Source organism: Neolamprologus brichardi, chromosome 4 (assembly GCF_056152115.1).
Source record: "Neolamprologus brichardi isolate AB-2024 chromosome 4, ASM5615211v1, whole genome shotgun sequence".
In the NCBI taxonomy this organism is placed as follows: Eukaryota; Metazoa; Chordata; class Actinopteri; order Cichliformes; family Cichlidae; genus Neolamprologus; species Neolamprologus brichardi.
Window position 1 is genome coordinate 1213767 of NC_142107.1, and position 17186 is coordinate 1230952.

At 40.5% G+C, this 17186-nt stretch overlaps 1 protein-coding gene across 2 annotated transcripts; it reads right to left on the bottom strand.

The window, feature by feature from the left end:
• Positions 1 to 523: 523 nt before the first annotated feature.
• On the bottom strand, positions 524 to 15359 carry ilf3b (interleukin enhancer binding factor 3b). Of its 2 annotated transcripts, XM_006805052.3 has the most exons (18): positions 15292 to 15359; positions 13910 to 14006; positions 12987 to 13207; positions 12706 to 12880; positions 11231 to 11378; positions 9711 to 9802; positions 8449 to 8544; positions 8071 to 8182; positions 7857 to 7954; positions 7178 to 7289; positions 6931 to 7044; positions 6466 to 6671; positions 6133 to 6312; positions 5769 to 6050; positions 4228 to 4360; positions 3410 to 3457; positions 1480 to 1875; positions 524 to 1371 (listed from the first exon to the last, which is right to left on the bottom strand). In XM_006805052.3, exons 2-18 carry the CDS (start codon positions 13910 to 13912, stop codon positions 1241 to 1243), a joined length of 2547 nt encoding a protein of 848 aa, XP_006805115.2. In that variant the 5' UTR covers positions 13913 to 14006; positions 15292 to 15359; the 3' UTR covers positions 524 to 1240. The 2 variants fall into 2 exon arrangements, with proteins under 2 accessions (XP_006805115.2, XP_006805116.1); XM_006805053.3 differs by lacking the exons at positions 524 to 1371; positions 1480 to 1875 and adding an exon at positions 1897 to 2885.
• Positions 15360 to 17186: the final 1827 nt, after the last annotated feature.

Sequence of the window (17186 nt, forward strand, 5' to 3'; positions counted from 1 at the left end):
AAGTATGGGCGGATATTATGGTGTACAAGGTGGTCGAACATCCCTTTTTCTGCGAAAAACGCTTTGGCCTCCTCAGCACATCCCTTTATATAACTATGTAATTGTAAATAGCAATAACATTAAATTTAGTGAAAGCTACTGGTTTAATAATAGGCAGATGTTTATGTATATAAATATGTTTCCCCCACATGTTTCTCAAAGGATGAGTGAGAAAGCATTATTTCTATAACATAGTTACAGTCGGACTATATTTTATTTTATTGATTACTAACCTTTAACAAGCTTTTCCGCTTCAGTGATGCCACTACATTACAGATTTATAACCCTAGGGGCATCTATGAACATTTAAAAAGAATAAAATAAAATCATAACTTATTTTATCCAGTTTCCAAATGCTTATAGCTATAATTTTGGTAGCGTTTCCCGATTTCTTTTGAGCCTGCTTAATATTACCTGTGAAATACCCCACTTTATATGAATATAACTGCTAGCCGATACGTTTAGTCAAAACTGTAATGAAGGCTTTTATTCAAAATAAAAGTCTTTTATTGATACAAACATAGTTTGTTGTACATTAACTGAAACAAGTCCCACCCAATCCAAAAGCTACATTGAGCAGAAATGTGACTTTAAACACCAGAACGTAAAGTGTACTTTCTAGTAATCTCCAAAACCATTTATTAAAATAACTACATCACAGTAGGTAAATTACAAAATAAGCCAAAATTACAAGCACTGAAGAAAAGTAGTTTTTGGGTCCACTGAATTGTTACAAAAACAAAAGGAAAACAAAACACACAACCCTGTAGTTTAACACCACAAGATTGTACTAAATTTCATGTGGAAATAAATGCTGTTGCCACATAACTTTTAAAGGAAACCAAGTCAGAGCAAGCAAGTGATTTGTAGCATCGGCTTTCATATTTAGTGATGAGAATGGGGACTGGTAGTATCGATTAAAAAATAAAAAATAAAAAAAAAAATAATATAATTTTAAAAAAGACTAAGCACTGACCAGACCACTTAAACAGACCAGTAAATTCAGCCACAACTCGGCTCTGACACATCAAAGTCCAGGTATCTCGTTTTGTGCCCACATGTGCTACATACAAACCAAAAGCACATACGAAGCAAACATAGAAAAGGCAGAGAGCACAGGCAAGCCGTCAATCACTTTCTTTGGAGAAGGCTTGAGACACTGATGCGGGGTGCTGGAGATTCACAGATGGAGGGACGCAGTCTATCTGTACTGGTAGTTCATGCTGCTGTCGCCTCTGCCGTAGCCCACCGAGTTGTGGTACTGAGAACCAAAGCCCTGGTTGCTACCTCCTCCACCTCCCTGTGAGTTGTAACCGGACTGGTTGTTGAAACCTGCACCAAAATGATGACAATTAGTGATGAAAATGTGTATAAATAAACATTTTTCTTAGAATCCTTAAAATCCCAACACTTTACCAGCGTAACTGTAATCTTGATTACCTCCAGCTCCTCCTGTCACTTGGCTCGGGTATGCAGTGCTGTACGAGTATCCACCTGCTCCCCCCTGGTTCTGGTTGAAACTCTTCTTTCCCTGCCCGTAGCTCTGGCCATACTGGTTATAGGAGCCCTGCCCTGAGCCGCTGCCAGACTGGTAGCCCCCTGCAGGCCCACTATTTGTCCCTGGGGGACCTGGAAAAGCTGCTTTCCCTCCTTTGTGCATAGGGGGTTTCTTTTTGAGGGGCTTGCTGGCAGAAGCGGCAGTGTAGGCTCCATCATTCTGGTAGTATGAACTATAGGATCCCTGTGCTGGGCCCGGTGCTGTGTTAGCTGGAGGGCCAACCGATGAGCTGCCTGATGCCCCAGGTCCTCCGTTTGTACCTCCATTATTGTAGTAATCTGTGAAACAAGGGCATTGCATGGTCATAAAAACAAACATAGCATGGCAGCGGCTGCACCTACTACATGTTTCTTAATGGCAATACATTGTCACGCACAATCAAAACAAAGCCTGCAGTAGCACAGTGATGAATGAAGTCACATTTATTTAAAAAAAAACAAAAACAAAAAACATAAAAACAGCTAGAACAAGTCTTTTCTTCACCAATACGCATCAGATCTTCCAATTCATCCACTCTGTCTTCCAACAGCTACAGTTCAGAGCTTAATACTTAATACAGATGGAAAACTGAAACCTGCAGACATCCCCAAAATAAGAACATCATGCATTCAGTGCAGTAATGACTTAACAAGTGTTGCTGATGTGATACAGAAACAGCAGATTCTTTTGTTGTTTTCAAATAGACCACATGACCACTTTTTAAAAGCAAACTGGAAAAAACATGGGAGTGAGTAAAAAGCATTAAGAGTGAACTAAAAAGCAATCCGCGTGGAAATGTTCTCAGCATTTGCATCCAAGAAAACGTTATGAAGACAAAGAGAGAGACCAGGCCATCATCGTGGTCTTGACAACAATCCAAAAGGCAGTATAGTCCAGCTGCCAGCTAATCACACTCCAGAAACAAGCCCCGTCCCCCAGTATGACGGGTGAAGATACTCTGCAACAAATCGGCCCTGCAGCTTGCAGAGATCCAGGAGTTTGGGTACATCCACGGCAACTTGAGAGAACACAAGGTGTTATGGCTACATGCATGCAAGTGGCACGTCATCTTCCTGAGGTGCCATGGTTACGACAAGAGGAACTGGCAAGACAGGGCAGAGGGTAGTTGTCACTTTGTTCCCAGGGTTGAGGACTTGGTGGTGAAGGGGAGTTCGTGATGCTTCGGGAAAACTACTGAGTATTTTGTCCGTTTTTATCCTCGCTACAGCACAGTTTTGGATTTTCTAAGACTGGGGGAACATCTATGTCGCAAACTCGTGGTAGCCATAGCAGTCTGAGACAAAGTCACCTAAAGAGTGAGACAGGGCAGAGAAGGGGGAAAAAAATGATCAAAATTAGATTTTAATTTTAGTTTGAATTTTTTTCCCTGCCTTAAAATGGTGGCAGGTGAAATACTCATTGGTCAGATTTTGTTCAAACTGAATTTTTGTTTTGGTCTTTTTTAGATTTCTCTGCTCCTGTCACGCTCTTGTAGGTCAGTCCTCAGAACAGGCTGCCAGAACGAAGAAAGGGGTACTCATAAGAGGCGACTTGTCAAAACCAGATTCAATCCTGTGGCTTAAAGCAGAGAAATGTAAAATCACTGAACTGGGAACAACCCAGCATATGGTCTTGCTGGCTGGGGGAAAAACCATTTTTACATAATAGACTACATTTCCCAGAGTTCTAGCCAGATGCAGGAGGACAACATCTATGCTAACAAACTGGCAAAAATATATAATTCTGAAGCTCACGGGGTAAATCAGAGACTAAATTCTCAAAGATTACATTCTCACCCACAACAAGATTAGAAACGAAGAAATGGACACTCACTGTATCCGGAGTTGGCGCTGTTCCCATAACCATATGTTCCAAAGCCACCTAAGGAGGAGCACATACATTTTATTTTCAAGAGATTTAACACTGTGTCAAGTAGGGGTGGGGGAAAAAAATCGATACTGTGTAGTATGGTGATATTTTGTTTGCTAATAATGTATCGATACAGGGACAGCAGAAATCGATATTTTGCTACAAAAAAGGTTTTTGTGCTCTGACTTCAGAGCATGTTGATCCTTTTTCTGAGCAAGAATCCTGACATTCCTTCACTGTCCAAATGTGTTTAACTTTTTTTTGGCAGCAATAAACATGACTATTACTTATTTTAATTTAAGACATGTTTTATTTTAATTAAGTTTAAAACTCTTTAATTTAATGTAAAATTATATTTTGTTTTAATTTACTTTCAAATTCTTCAGTTGCTGAATGGGCTGCATAGTTTTCATAAATTGCATAGTTCAGAATAGCTATAATTGTACCAGATGGTTGCATTGAGTTAAGTTGGACTAGACTGTAATACAAACCGTCGTGAAATGAGAGAAAGACTGAGTGTGAGACTTTGATACTAGATCAAATGAATATTGATAAAGTTTACCTTTATGTACAGAATCTGAATATCACAAAATATTTAAAAAAAAAAAAAAAAAAAAAAAAAAAAAAAAAAAAAAAAAAAAAAAAATCGCAATAATATCGTATCGTGCATTAAGTATTGTGATAATATCGTATCGTGGGATGTATGGTGATTCCCACCTCTAGTGTCAAGCACACTGACCAAGTCTACCAGCAGTACCAGTAAACCCCGGATCTGTTTTTACCTCCTTGGCCGTAGCCGCCTCCGTTATTGAAACCTCTGCCTCTTCCACGACCTCGCCCTCCTCTCCCTCTGCCCCTGGGGGCGCCGACATCTCCAGGTCCAGGGGGTCCCATCATGCCAAACCCTGGCGTGTGCTAAAGAGGAAATGAACATCACTTAAAAGGAGTTCAGCATAACTTTCTGCATACCTGTGTTTCAGTAACAATGACAAAAGTACATAACTATATTTTACAGCTAGTCGACTTCCCCCATATGAGTAATAACACAAGCAAATGTTAGTTATTCATCTTAGCGTTGTGCCGTACCTTATTTGCTGATATCTTAACTCTTTACGTCATAAAGACAACATTTGATGACCTCCCCTGTACCTTTAATGGTGAGTTTCAACACCTCAGTTAATACCAATAAAGACATTGTTTGATGACTATTACAGTAGTTTGTTTTCAAAGGGTAGCTGCACAGGCAGAGACCACCTTCGTCAACTTCTGTTGCAAATCCAGTCATTTTGTTCTATAAGCAGGCCTAAAATATGACAGGAAGCACTCCGCGCAGAAAAGAGCTTCAAGGGATACTCATGGTAGACTTTCAAGGGTAAAGAGTTCAACTCAATACCATTATACTTTTGCTATTAATAGCGTTAGCAAACAAAACAGTTAACCAGTTAGCTGTAACCTAGCCATAGTTCATGCCATTAGCAGATTAAGTAGTTAGTTACCAGATCAGCTCAACGGTCTGGGTAAACTGGCTAACAGCATCCACTCAAGATAGTATTTTGCTACATAACATGGATGAACTGCAGATGATCTTATCAGGAGAGCCAGCGTTTTCCACCATTAACCAGAAGATTTCCATTTATTGCAAGCCCTACAATGGACTATAATTTTCTCTTGACAACCAAATCCAAGATAGCAGTGGGAGTGGAAGAGAGCATTGAAGAAAGATGCTCATTAAAGTGTTTTTCCCCCCTTTGTTTTTTTTGGCAGATACTTCTGTTGTGCATCTTTCAGATAGAATTCACTTGTCAGCCTGTTAAGAGGCAACTGTCTCATGTTTTTAAGATGTGACACAATCCTTTCAAACATCAGTAATTAACTCAAATAGATGAACAGAGCATGTTTAATTTTAACTCCTCATTTCTTTTATTTGAGCAGTAATGGGGCCATTATACTTGCTGCATTGCCTGTGTCATGAGCTTATTTTGACGTCACATGACAGGATCTTCTTTTGGCACTTCGGCTGGTCATGCAGCTCTTAAGTTGGCGTGTTGTGTGTACAATCGTTACGGCTTTTACTGCCATTTTAATATGATGCTCCAATACAGAACACCCCCCCCCAAACACAAGACCCTACAACTTTACTTCACTGCAAGACGCAAGATGTAAACTTGTTGGATGTTACTCTTTCATCACTGTCATGGTACATTACCACTGAGCTGTGCAGGAACTGATGTACACAAAATACAACATGCACCACAGTTACTTTAACTACAAACATGCTTTAAGCAAAAATCTTGGGCCTGGACTTTTGAAATGGGATGCTTACCATGGGTGGTCCCTTTTTCTTTTTAGCACCCTCAGGTGCAGAGCCTTCAGGGAAGAGCCGTTCCAGTGCAGCCAGAGCTGCATAAGCCTTAGCCACCTTTTTATTGGATCCTGTGCCCTGGAACTTCTGCCCGTCGATCTCCACCTCCATGACAAAACGTTTGTCGTGGCTGCCGCCGGTCTCTGATATGAGCTCATACTTGAGGCCTCGACGCTTCTCATTCAGCTCCATCACTGGGTTCTTGCCGTGTTTAGTGAGGATTGGTCCCTGCTGGCGAGCAGTCTGATAAGAAAGAGTTGGTGGGTAAAATGACACATTGAGCAGTACAGGAAACAACCCAAAAGCTGGTTGCTGACACACATACCTCTGCAGCTTCAGTGCTTTCTGCATTAGCTGCTCCTGCGGCAGCAGTGATAGTTTCGACAGGTGGCACTACTGGCTTCTGTTGTTCCACAGTGTTTGCTACTACTGCCTCGTCTGCTTTTACTGCTGGCTCAGGAGACTTTAGTTCTACTCCAGTGGGCAGGCCCATGTCCTGTAAAACCTAAAAGGGCCCACAGAAGATTCAGTGTAGGTTAAAAAGACGCAAGAATAAAATCTAACTACAAAAAGACAGAATAAGAAAAAGACACTGAGGTTTAAGGCAACAATGAAATCTAATATGCATTTCAGACAGTCTTGCAAATGTTTTGCCTACCTTTACAGCTACGTGCAGCTTGGCAGTGCGTTTCGATGGGCCTGAAGCCTCAAATGTCTTGCCATCTACCTCTACAGCCATTGTAAAGACAGGAACATGAACTGGGCCGGTCTGGGAGATCAGCTTATACTGTAGTCCTGGCTTTAACTGATTGAGCCTCATTAGGGCATTCATGGCTTGGGGAGGCTCAGCCTTCTCCTCTGCAGCTGGTGATAAAGTCAGAAAAACAGCATTATGATAACAATAACAACATACAGTAAAATCAAAATGTTTTACTTTAATTATCAGACTAGTGAAATTTCTTTGACCAGAAAGTGGTTTTAAAAATTATAATTACTAAACATCTTTTTTAACCTATTGAAAGTGAACAAACATCAAAATTGTTAATTTAATTCAAATAGAAAGGAAACCTACTGGTACACGTGCTAAAGGTTCACATGCAACTTGAGCTAAAAGAGCACTTACATTTCTTCTGCAGTTTTTTCTTTTTTTTATTGGGACTCTTGTCATCAGTACCCTCTTCTTCCTCAATAGGCCTCTTCATTGGTGGTGCATATGCTGTGCTGGGTGGGATTTGCACTGAAACACAACAACCAAAGTTGTGCAATGAGATCATTCAAATTATACTAAATACATATTAAATATACACCATGCACAGACAAAACTTCCATGTCTAATGTGCCTTTGTAGACGACTTAAATCTCAGGTTTACCTGTGTAATCGATAGGAGTCTCAGGTCGAGGTTTCTTGGGCATCTTAGAAGGAAGTGGATCCATTCCAAGCACTTTGTGAAGCTGTCCAAAAGCTGACAGTCTTAAGGCATGCTGAGGACAACAAGCACATGATGTTAACTATATACCCATTTATGAATATGCAGAACACAGACTGTATAGGAAAGAAGGACACAGACACGGTGACATCACTCACTGGTTTATGAAGCCCTGTTGTTAGTGTCAGAGCCATTTCTTTTGTTTATTCGTTTATTTTAAGTCAGAAGTGACTATATTTGGACAACGGGTTAAAGTGCTAAGTCACCAGCTATGGCTAGCAAAACTCATCAGCATGCTGCAACCATAAACTGCTTGACTGCATCATAGAAACCAGCTAATTCAAGTTAAGCAATAGAGTTTAAAAGTACTGGAGTTTTTTTTCCCCCCAATGACCCCAATTTTAAAAATATAATTAAAAATATGAAATAAACAAATCTCTCTCCATGCAGATCATGTTAGGCTGTTTTTTTGTACCAGGCTGTAAACATGATTTTTCTTTCTTTGCTGCATATTTGGGAATTTAAACACAGATGTCGATGGACATGAGCTTGCTTTTGTAGCCAGCCTCTTGGGGCCTTTTTGAGGCGCTGCTGCTGCCGCCACACTCGCACACGCACTAACCTGTGCACTTGCTGTGATGTCTTCTCTTTGCTGCTGGTCCAAATGACCAATTGCATCTGTTGGCTCCTTCTCACATGGATCCGAAATTCCAGGCCCATCTTACAACATAAACAAACGACAGCATTGGCGTGTGCTTAGAAATAAGCACACAAACTAAACAAGTACAATTACACTTGCACAATTAAAGTTTTGAGAAGAGATCTCAGGTGTATACCTGCCATGAGGATTCCTGAAGCCAGACATTCTAAAACCCTCCGCAGAGCCTCTCCTGCACCCATGGGCCGGTTCCCTGTGCCAATGGCTTTCTCACAGATCAGCTCCAATGGCTGCAAAGCATGAGAGATAGGATGCTATTTTTAAGCCCAGTTACTTACACAAAGAGATTTCAGGTCATAGTATTAGAACGTGAGATAGTGGTGTCTTGAAAGCAATAACAAAGGAATTTTAAAGTTTCTTTTTTTGTTTTTTGACATTTTCATCAGCCTTAGGCAATATTTATTCAACATATGTGATAGTCCTAAAAAGGCACAATCAGCGCATATCTATCTAAAATTTATTTATTTTTGTTATAAGGCTGTTTTCTTTTACTCACCCAGCCCCGGAGTGGGGCCCATGTGGGGACGCGGGCGCATAAGTCCCTTAGGATCCGGATGACAATGACACAGGAGCGAAGCCCATTGGCTCTAGCCTGAGGAAACAAGAAGGGGTGGGGGGAGGGGCACAAACAGCCTTAGTTAAACAAAAAACAAAACAACAAGAAAAAAAAAAACAACAACAACACAACAGAAAAGCAGACTGTACGCAACAAAAAGCAAGATAAATATTCAAATATGTGGAAAGATAAAAATGAAGCCACACAGACTACAGCAGCTTAGCTTTGTCATTATGGTAAATGTCCAGAGAGATTAGGTGACAGAATGATGTTTGATCGCTTTGGTGGAAGCCTAATTATGTCTGCAAATCAATAGCCAACATGATCGATGGTGTAGTTACTGCTTGTTTCTGTTTGTAGGGGGAAAAAAAGCATGCATATGAATGTGCGACTAAAGCCACCTCAAACTTTATGTCAACTTTAAAATGATTAACAAGTGTGTTATTTCAGAGGATATGCATACATGTGCTGTCATTAAAAGAGGCCATGACTAAGTTAGTGGCAAAGGAAGTTTAAAATATGACTCGAGGTGCAATATTTCTGCTGCTTTTGTGGCACACAGAGTAACAGAAACAGCCAGAGAGCAGAAACAGCTGAGGCCACATACTCTACAATAACAAGCTGCAGAGATGGAGCACTGATCGTTATAGTGTCAAAGCCAGAAATGAAACAGGCGAAAATACTACAATGAGATATAATCAAACACAGTTAACTAAAGGGAACCCTTTCTCAGAAAACTACCAAAAGTGGAGCTTGCGACTTGCAGAAGTGTGAAAATAATGACAAAGCACTCACAGAAACACTGACATTAGAGAAATATTGCACCTGGACAAACCATGGATTAGTTCCCCCCCTCCCCCTTTTTTTTTTACTGATTTGAGTTAGAAGCTATTAAGCTAAATGTGAAAACAAAGAAAATCAGGGACTGAAAAGCAACAATTTCTCAGTTTATGAAATGATAAAGCAATAAAAATCTGTTATGTGAGTAAAACAACTCTACAACAGTGCAATGACAAAGGTTTCCTAAGAAACAAACATCCAGGTCATCAAGAATTACTACAGGAAGTACACTTCAAAAGAGTAAATTTTAAAAAAGAAAGAAAAACAAAAAACACATGGAACGCCCAAATAAAAGACAAACAGCATAAAACCAAACTCAAAACTACTTCTGTTTTAGAGACAAATAAAGACAAGATCCAAACCTGGAACCACTTAGCGTGGCGGAGAGACGCCAAGGCAGTTAGGCATTTCTGCCTGTCCAGAACATCCGGGGGATCGTTGACTGAAAGCGTTTCTATTGGCAGGTGGAATAAGAAGACAAGGTACAGTTTGACCAAGGGGAGTTCTGTCAGCCGGCCAGGGGGAACACAGGCAGCCTTCCCAAACCACAGCCAGGAGGGGAAAGGGGAGGGGGACCCCTCCACTGGAGAACCACCAAACGCTCCCAACCTCCCAGTTAATATGGTTTGACATGACCCGGCACGTAACAATTACACTTAAATTCCACCGGAGTGACTGTAATGCAGAGTGCGTTGTAACTGGAATATGTAAAAAAATAAGAGATTACAAGAAATAAAAATAAATCCCTGACGTAGAAAGGCGACTTTATAAAGGGATTATAGGTTGCATCAAATGGGAGGTTGTCTCTCCATAGCCGCTTCAACTCAAATGGATGCTTTAGTTTCATTGCCTAAAACGGTCTAGTTTTCTTTTTCTGGCGCTAACAGGAGGTAGAGCCCCTCCCCTTCACCCCTAGATTGGGTACACTGCGCTTTGCCCCTTCCGAGACAGAGAGCGGCCAGTTGGTCAAAGGTCCAGCGTCCCTAAAAATTGACAAACTAGAAGGCTTGACAGAGAGAATCAGAATTGAAACCACAGGCAAAAATGATCAGATACACAAAAAGTGGGTATAAAAAAGTCCACACTGCAGCAAAACTGATGGCTTAAAAAGAAAAAATAAATAAAGTCCCAAACTGGGCCTCACTGTGAGCACGAAGCTACAGATAAAGTCAAGGTAGAGGTCTATTGTTGAAAACTCAAAAGACGCAAAATACAACAAATGTTTTGTTGTATAGCTACCAATAATCCAAATAACGACACGTTTCACATTGCCATTAATTATTACTAGCTGACATGTGGGACCAACCCCTGGATTTTTGGGTGTGGTTGGACAGGCAATTTCAAGTGTCCCTTGTCATTATCTGCAACCCCGAGCCTTCCCTGCTCAACAACATCAGAGACTGTCAATAGCCCACTGCTGGGTGTTACTGCACGTTTTGCTACTCATTTTTGCTGCAATGCAAACTGTTCATCATCAATGATAAAACACATGCAAACAAAGTGGTCTCTCTTTTTGTATTTGGTTAAATTCTCAGTAAGCCTTCATTTCTTTGGTGACCTTGATCATTAAGGGGGAAGAAAAAGCCACGTCTTCAGAAGTCAGTAAACTACCTGCCCTATACTGTATATTGGGCCATCAAAAATGTCCAATTACATTACATGGAACTACGAGTGTCTAGAGAGCTATAAGCATAGCACACTTTCATTATGTGACTGCATTTCTTGTCCTCTAGCTCCATTGAAGGCCCAATAAACAATATCTGTCTAGGCTGGTTACCTGCCTGGCCTCCCTGCTGGAAACAGGGTGCCACTAAAAAGAGGGGAAAAAGAAAAAAGAGAAGAAAAAAGAAAGAAAAACTGAGGCTTTCAATCAGGAGCTTACCTCCAGCTGCAGCCCTCTCAATCTCTTCACGGACCAAAGGGGACGTCAGGTGAATTGTGAGGGTGAGAGGGGGCTCCTTGGTGTTCTTTATGACGATGCTAGCTTCACGGATCTGTTGGGTCACCACATACTTGTCTTCTGTGATCGACTGAAAGAAAGAAAACGAGACAATCAGTACAGTTTATAAAAATAAAAAAAGACTTGACACTGGTGTCTTTAACTTATCCAGTCATGAAGGAGGACACGTGTAGGGATACCAAAGACTATACAACTGTAGGATTTCCTTAACAACATAACACTACCCAGGGATCCAGAATGAAAACTTGGAAATCTCTTTTTCCCCTAAATTTGGGTTTATAAAAAGCCCTAATGTCTTGTTTCATTTCAAAGATATTGAGTTATTATAGAAATCTATGAAGTTAGCAAATATAGATTCTTGGTCCTAGATCATTTTGTTTTATTAAAACTGCTACCAGTAACTTTTCCCCAACAGTTTACATACCAGTACAGACGTAATCTCAAGCTTATATCAATGGATATGTTCTCATCCAACCAAATTCTCACTGGTGAGGCAATCGCAGATTTCACTTTCATAAGAACAAAGGCAACGACTAGCTTTTCCATAATACTCATTACTATCATTGTTCCCACAAATGTGTCCGTCTGCAGACACTTTTGGGTCAGAGGAGTTTTCACGCTTCTGATTAGCTTATTTAATGCTTACATTTTTCTGAAATTTTAATTAAAAAGTACTCCCAAGTGTGAAGGGCTAACCCGAAAATACAAGCTTTCCGGGCCTAACACAATGTTAATTAATACGTTTAAAATACAAATACTGGCAGGTGGACGATTTCAGCCAAATAACATTTTCATTGGTTTAGTGCACCCTTGAATTCATTTTAGCTTTACATTTCCTCTTCCCAGCTCACAGAAAGAGGAGCTGCTTTTGGGTTGGAGTCACTGCTTGTGTGCATGCTGCCAGTGGGAAGTTTTGTTTGTCCTTACTGCACAGGATGACACGGACACCCAGAACATCAGTCATGTCAAAATTGAAAAGAATTTTCCCAACTCAGTTTAATTTCAGTTAGCTTTCAGCTTCTGCTTGTTTCAGTTTAGTCTACATTGTTCTAAAATGGGCCGTTTTAGTTTTTCCAATTACTATAATGAAAAATATGTTTAATAAGGCTAAGACTTCACAGGCATTACAATACAAGTAGCATCACAGCCACGTAGGTACCCCAAATCTCTATCAAGACATGCCCCAAAGCTTCAGATTGATAATGCACCACAAAGACTAAAACTAATATAGTTTATAAACATTTGCTCATTTAATTTGCCTTTTTCTAAATCTACTTTTTATTTTTATTTGTGTTAAATCACATCTAGTTTTAGTTTAGTTTCAAGTTATCTGAAATAGCAATGTTATAGTTAAATAAAACTTTTCAGAATATAGAGTGAATCGTCACACTTCTCACCTTGAGCTGTGTAACAAGGTTTTCAGACACCTTCTTCAGCAGACTGATGGTAGGCTTGTCCTTACAAAGGAGCACCAGCTCTAGGTCCAGGTCCCCCTTCAGTAACAGGCCTTTAGCAACCAGTCCCACCCTCATGACGCCACGCAGAGAGCGGGTGGCCTGATCCCTATGCTCACTTTGAAAAGACACCGGATGCACAGTGGAGAAGAATAAAATGAAACAAAGTCAGATTTGGTTTTAAAAAGGTACTTGTTTACTCACCAAAGTCTCCAACATCTCACCTTTCTTTATCAGTCTCTGTGCCTGAGTCAGACTTTGTCGTCCCCTTTTCCTGTTTATCCAGCCAGTCAGAGACGGCCTTGAGTGCTCTCTCTGTGTGAGACACCATGTTTTGTACACTTTCCAGCTCTTCCTGTGTCGGGTAGATGGCAGAGTGTTTTGCCATAACATGGCGGTCGTCATTCATGAAGACACGCATGGCGCGGTGGCGCATTGGTGGTGGCTAGTGGTGAAAAGAAACAACAGCGTGAATTTAAGGGAACATATCTGTCACATGGCTAGACGAGACTGGTTTTAATCAAAGCATTCCCATCGTAACACTACCCCGACTTCAATGCATGACAAGAATGTGCACGAGATTTATTACCTCGCGTTCCACAAATAAAAGTCTAACTTTCTAACTTTTACTCTTGAAAATACATTAATACCTCATCTTGAATTACCCTGGGACAATTAACCTGATTAACACACTTATGCAGCAGCTCCTCAAACTTCAGTCGAGGTTCTATTCAGACCAGTTATTCAACTAACTTTACTAATCCAGCTTTATGAAATAGCTCCTGCTCAACCTGGAAAAAACATTTATCAAGATTAAACGAGCCACCAAACTAAGACCTCCTTCCTCTGACCTTGTTTGATGAAATGAAATACTGAACACAGAGGTCAAGCTTCTAAAACTAGTCATTACACAAGCAGAGGGTATGCACAGGCAACCAAAGCCAAATTATGGGAGAGTGATGGCGGTGATGTGAAAGCAGCCAGCATGTGTTCCCAAAGCCCCGGGCATCATGGAACAACAACATGCTGGCTGCATCTGATGGGTCACAATCATTTGTCCTGTTAACACTGGTATTTACTATAAATGCCGGGATATCCTCTGCCCTATAAACAACACGCAGTAAGACTTGAAAAATGAAAATTTTACCATTGCTGTTGTGGAGACCGTGACGGCTGCTTTATCCAGTGACCCACAGTATTAAAACGGTCGTCTTGGCAGCAGATGACTTTGCTGCTGTCCGAGTCTGCAGGACGGAAATTTAAAAAAAATAATAATCAAAAACCAGGGCAAAATTAAAACCAACAATTTTTTTTATTTCAAGTTTGCCGCTGTTCGACATTCAGTGGCTCAGAGGTGAAAATGTTTTTACACTTCACTGGCATCTTTGGTCTCCAGCTGCAGCAACATAGTTGGCACAAATTTACAAGCCTCAGGCACTAAACGGGCCCAGCCTCTCCTGCTCCACAGTAATAAATAAAAGCGCAATTAATGCGACTCACTCGTGTCTACAAACCACAATATTTCAGAATAAAGGGCAATCATGTTAGATTTTTCTTTTTTTTTTCTAACCAAAATAAAAAAACCAGGCTGGTGTAAACAGATTAATGTGAGTGGAGGGGAACAGCAGAACCTTCATGGATGACTGAGTGTTCATCAGTGTTGTCTGACGTGATGAGTTTAGCTGCTACTGTGTTACTACAGCAAAACGCTAAGATCTGGATCAAATAGTGGCGTGAAGTGGGCGGGCAGGACTTCTCATTCAATAGTAACGACACACCCACATGTCTCACATACTGTAGCATGCATTCCCATCGTGGGTCTACCTTTCTGTACCTGGATACAAAGCTGACATAATGTAAAAGAGCTGAAATCTTAAACACGGCTCGTACTGCCCCGTTTTCTACGCTCCAACCTGTCAACGACTTACCGAAACATGGCACAAAGCCAAAATGAGCTCACGTCGCACTCCCCACGAGCCACTAGAGCACTAAAACTTCACAGTGAAACGTAACCTTTACGTCAAGAAACAACCAGTCCCCGAACCCTCGCAGCTCCAACTCGTGGATTTAAAAACAGACGCCATTTTAATTCGGCGCAGTCTGGCTGTTGACTGCAGCTAGCTCGCATCCCCGACAAAAACCGACCGCCTGCGGTTTAAAGCTGCGCAGACATGCTCCACAAATCGGGAAACACAGGCATGTCTGCTACCATTATTCCTTTCAATTGCAAAATTTGATAATATCATGCACATTAACTGAGAATTTTGAATTTAAGTACTTGTCTGCTGCTCATCAGACACCAAAATGGTAGAGGAGACAAAACGAGACCCCATTGAAACCTCAGCTACAGTTAGCACTAGCATGCTAGCTTTGCCGAACAATGGCAAAAAAAGCTCAACATCTGAAGTCTACGAGCCCAGGACGGAATATACAGTCGAGCTTCTGAACTACTCTTGGTATTCAGCTTCCTTAGTATGTTCATTCCTAAATACTTAAAGTCATTATTTCGGAGCTTTTCTTGTTACTTACCGTTGTGTAGTTAACACAGCGCTTCACGCTAGCTCCCGGTCTCGGCAGCAGGAGCACAAATGGAAACGCCCACGATCTGGGAAGAGAATGGTGCTCATTGGACTAAATTTCCACGTGACTTGAATATTTACAAATAGAAAAGAGGAACACCGTCTTTGGGGCGTGTCTAATAATCAATTCTAAATTGATTATTCTAAACACTTGGCTGCAATTCAGCAATGTTTGGGACTAATGTCACGACAGTTATCTTACATAACAAATATTCGTAGTCATTTCCACCGCTTGTGTGTTACTGTGAGAGATCTCCATAAAGTTTCCTCCACAAGAATAATGACAGTTATTTAAGGATTTGGTCTGAAAAGTAGTGGAAAAAGCTACTTTTCAAAAGAAAAAGTAGCTTTGGTATCTTGTATGAAAAAAGGGGTTGCAGAAATTATAAAGAAAATATCACAGAATACTTTTCTTGATCCAGATATAGTATTACAGTCTGGAATAGTCTTTTCAAATTAAAATTGTCTCACATCTTATCAAACTCAGTTCTAATCAGCTCACGAAAACTCGAAACATTTCAGCATTACATTGTTACTGCGCTGGTTATCTGGAAATCAAACAGTTGACTTTGACACACCATCAGATACTTTTTTATCAAAGGTCTATCACCAAGTTATCGTTATACATAATTTATGAAAAGTATTGTTATTTTTGTGATTCAGTTCTGTTCCAAGACTTCATGCAAACTTTGAGAAAAGCGCATTTAAGCACAATGTCAGACTCCGTGATTGGCTTTATAAAACAAATATTATTGCGACGCATATAAAAAAATCTATCATAGGGTGAGAGGCAGGGTACACACTGGGTAGGTCACCAGTTGTGTTGCAACAACACATAGTTTACCTTTTAGGGAAATATATATCCACATGAACCACTGCCATTTCTAAGGTTTTCCAACTCTTAAAATTACACTTCTCTCATTTATATGATGTAAGAACCCATATGTGGATTGACAAAAAGATTGATAACAATGACAAACAGCTTGTTTGTGTTTGTCCAAAAGTGCAAAATCAGACTAACAGTCCCATTAAGGCTGTGATGGAAAATTCTAACACAGACTGAACGACTCTGTTCCCATAAGATAACGAGTGGTTAAACTGAGATCTTTTAACTTTTGACCTTGAGGAGTTTAGAGTGGTAGCAGACACCTCCCTTTTGCTCTGGAATGCACAAAACTGTTTGAACAGCATTTTTTTTTTTTTTGTTCTTTTGCTGTGCAGCCCTGACCGCTTCACAGCAGATTAACCTACATAAAATTAATATGTTAAAGATTCACTTTCCCTCTTTGTTGCTACTGTCTTTAACTTTACTGTAGATTTTAAAAGCTAATGTTCACTAATTAACATTAAAGGTTTTCAGTTTGTAACAGTTGCTGTTGTAATGCAGTGTATCGCCGCATGGCGGCGCCTCCTGTCTCATGACTGGTGCGTCACCCCCGTTTTTGTTCTTCTTCTACCATCTTTGTAATGGATTCTTACGTGGGTACGCGGACTAGAGTGCTCTCAAGTAATGTGTGGTAGAGGTATAGCACTTTTATTTTTGATATTTTAAATAAATGAGTGCTTGTGGGAAGTTAGAAGCTGTTACTCATTCACTATCCATCTCCACCGCACGTTATAAGTTCAGGTCAAGAGCATCAAGTCACTCTATATTGTAAGCTTAAGACACTACCCCCCTCCCCTCCACAAATTGAAGCTTTTGTAAAAGCAAAGAAATCTGTGCTGGTTTCAAAAAATTTGGACAGAGTGATCCATCTGATGTGCTAAGCTAACCTGTTGCCTGCTGTGATTTGATCTTCTTGCCTATCTCCTAGCAAAAACATTGTGGTTTACTGCCCAAAATAA

Bases quoted from the DNA above. Each gene is read 5' to 3' on its own strand.
- ilf3b (XM_006805052.3), bottom strand. The intron at 1,876-3,409 runs GTGAGTGTCCAT...CTTGTTTCACAG, and splicing joins CAGCGCCAACTCCGGATACA to ATTACTACAATAATGGAGGT. The intron at 1,372-1,479 runs GTAATCAAGATT...ATTTTGGTGCAG, and splicing joins AGTGACAGGAGGAGCTGGAG to GTTTCAACAACCAGTCCGGT.